Source organism: Sitodiplosis mosellana, unplaced genomic scaffold (genome assembly GCF_009176505.1).
Source record: "Sitodiplosis mosellana isolate CC-2019 unplaced genomic scaffold, AAFC_SMos_1.0 Smas_scaffold_5435, whole genome shotgun sequence".
Taxonomy (NCBI): domain Eukaryota; kingdom Metazoa; phylum Arthropoda; class Insecta; order Diptera; family Cecidomyiidae; genus Sitodiplosis; species Sitodiplosis mosellana.
In genome coordinates, this window is record NW_022600677.1 from 1 (window position 1) to 2086 (window position 2086).

A 2086-nucleotide genomic window follows, 5' to 3' on the forward strand; every position below is an offset into this window, starting at 1 on the left:
AATTCATACTTTTCATTTGTTATTTACATTGTTTTAGATTGATGATCTTATTTACATGTTTGGAATACTAAAGTGTAAAATAAAAAGGTATAGAATTTGTAATATGTTTTGAATGAATACGATTCGATTGAAATGTGATAACATTTATGTGCAAAGCTTGTATCGAAGAAGCTAGCGATTCCGATTCGGTTGCAATTGTTTTGTGATTTGTTCAGCTGCCTTCTTCGAACAGGCTCGTTGCGGTTGCCGCACTTGCGGCTCAGGTATGGGCATGGGAAAGCCATCGATCAGTGTGTTATCAGCCATAGTGACTGAATCATTTGAACTATTCGCTGTGTCGAACGACTCCTCTCCCCCCACCAGATGCTTCATGCTCGTTTTCAGAGGTCTCTTCATCTTCGCTGGATGCTCCAGTTTGTTCATCATCTACGATATCAGTCGGCTCGACTTCATCGTTTTGCTCTAACGTTGCACTTGTTTCCGATGCACCATCATCATTCACTGCTCCGCGGATTTGATTTAAGTGACGTTTGATGTCACGATTTTCTCGTATGAGCAAACAAGTGTAATTGCGAGGACCGATCTTGTGCTTAACAATTGCTGGTGACCAACTAGGTTTATTTGGATTCTTGTAATTTCGGACATAAACTTGCTGTCCCTTTGAAAATTCGACGTTACGTTTGCCTTTGTAATTCTTTATTGCCGTTTGATTTTTTTGTATGATGGTTTCACGAATAAGCGGTGGTTTCATCAAACTAAATCGCGATTTCGCTTCTCTAACAAACATTATTTTCGAAGGTGATTGATTTGTCGTACAGTGTTTAGTGATGCGATAGTCGAATAAAAATTTGTTCAGTACTTCATCCATATCGATGTTCTTGTGCTTGTTAATATTCGCAACAATCGACTTTTTGAGCGTTTTGACAAAATTTTCAGCTTGGCCATTAGTGGACGGATTGCCCGGTGCTGTGAAAATGTGATTTATGCCATTTTGTTTGACGAACTCTTGAAATTCGGCAGAAGTGAATTGCCTTCCGTTATCGCTGACAATGATGTCAACTAAACCATAACGGCAGAATGTTTCCCTCAACTTGGCGATCACAAAAGCTGATGTGATGTCTTTCGTTTTAAACACTTCGACCCATTTAGAAAAAGAATCAATCACAATGAATAACATGAATCCCTTAATTGGACCTGCAAAATCGATATGAATTCTTTTCCAAGCAGAATCTGTTGGAGTCCATGGACTTAGTGAACTCTTCTCTGGATTTGGTTGTGTCAATTGACACGGTTCACATGACTTAATCATGAATTCAATGTCTTTATCGATATTCGGCCAATAGACGTATGAGCGCGCGAGTGACTTTGTTTTCACAATTCCCAAGTGAGACATGTGAAGAGCTTCCAAGACAGCTTTTTGTAATTTACTTGGAATTACCGTGCGATATCCCCAAAGAACACATCCACTTTCAACTGATAGCTCAAGTGCCTTTGATCGATATGCTTTAAAGTCATCGCCTTGCAAATTATTGAGTGTGCCATTCTGAACGGAATCCATTATTTTCGAAAGAATTGGATCACGGCGTGTATGCAACGCAATAGTTTTGTAATCAATTTGTGTGATGTTGACAAAACCGACATAATTTATGTATGAAGCCTCTTCATGGATTGTGGTGGTTTCGAATTGTCGCAAACGTGACAAGCTGTCAGACGTATTAAGTGCGCCCTTGACATACTCAATAGAGTAATTGAAACCTGAAAGAAGAAGAGCCCATCTCTGAATTCGAGCGGCTGCCATCACTGGAATACCTTTATTCTCTCCAAATATTGTGACCAATGGTTTATGGTCCGTTCGAAGAATAAATTTATTGCCTAACAAGTATTGACGCAATTTCGTCACACTAAAAATAATAGCAAGTGCTTCTTTTTCAAACGTACTATAATTCTTCTCGGCGTTATTTAATGCACGTGAGACAAATGCAACCGGTCTATCAGATCCATCTTCAAATATGTGAGATAAACGACCTGCGACAGCAGTACCACATGCGTCTGTCGTAAGAATTATTGGCTTATTTGCATCAAAATG

The 2086-nt window shown here is 39.2% G+C and overlaps 1 protein-coding gene across 1 annotated transcript; it reads right to left on the reverse strand.

Annotated features, from left to right (window-relative positions):
- Positions 1-325: 325 nt before the first annotated feature.
- Positions 326-1558, reverse strand: LOC129572726 (uncharacterized protein K02A2.6-like). The gene has a single exon (XM_055452760.1). The coding sequence runs from the start codon at positions 1556-1558 to the stop codon at positions 326-328; it is 1233 nt and encodes a 410-aa protein (XP_055308735.1).
- Positions 1559-2086: the final 528 nt, after the last annotated feature.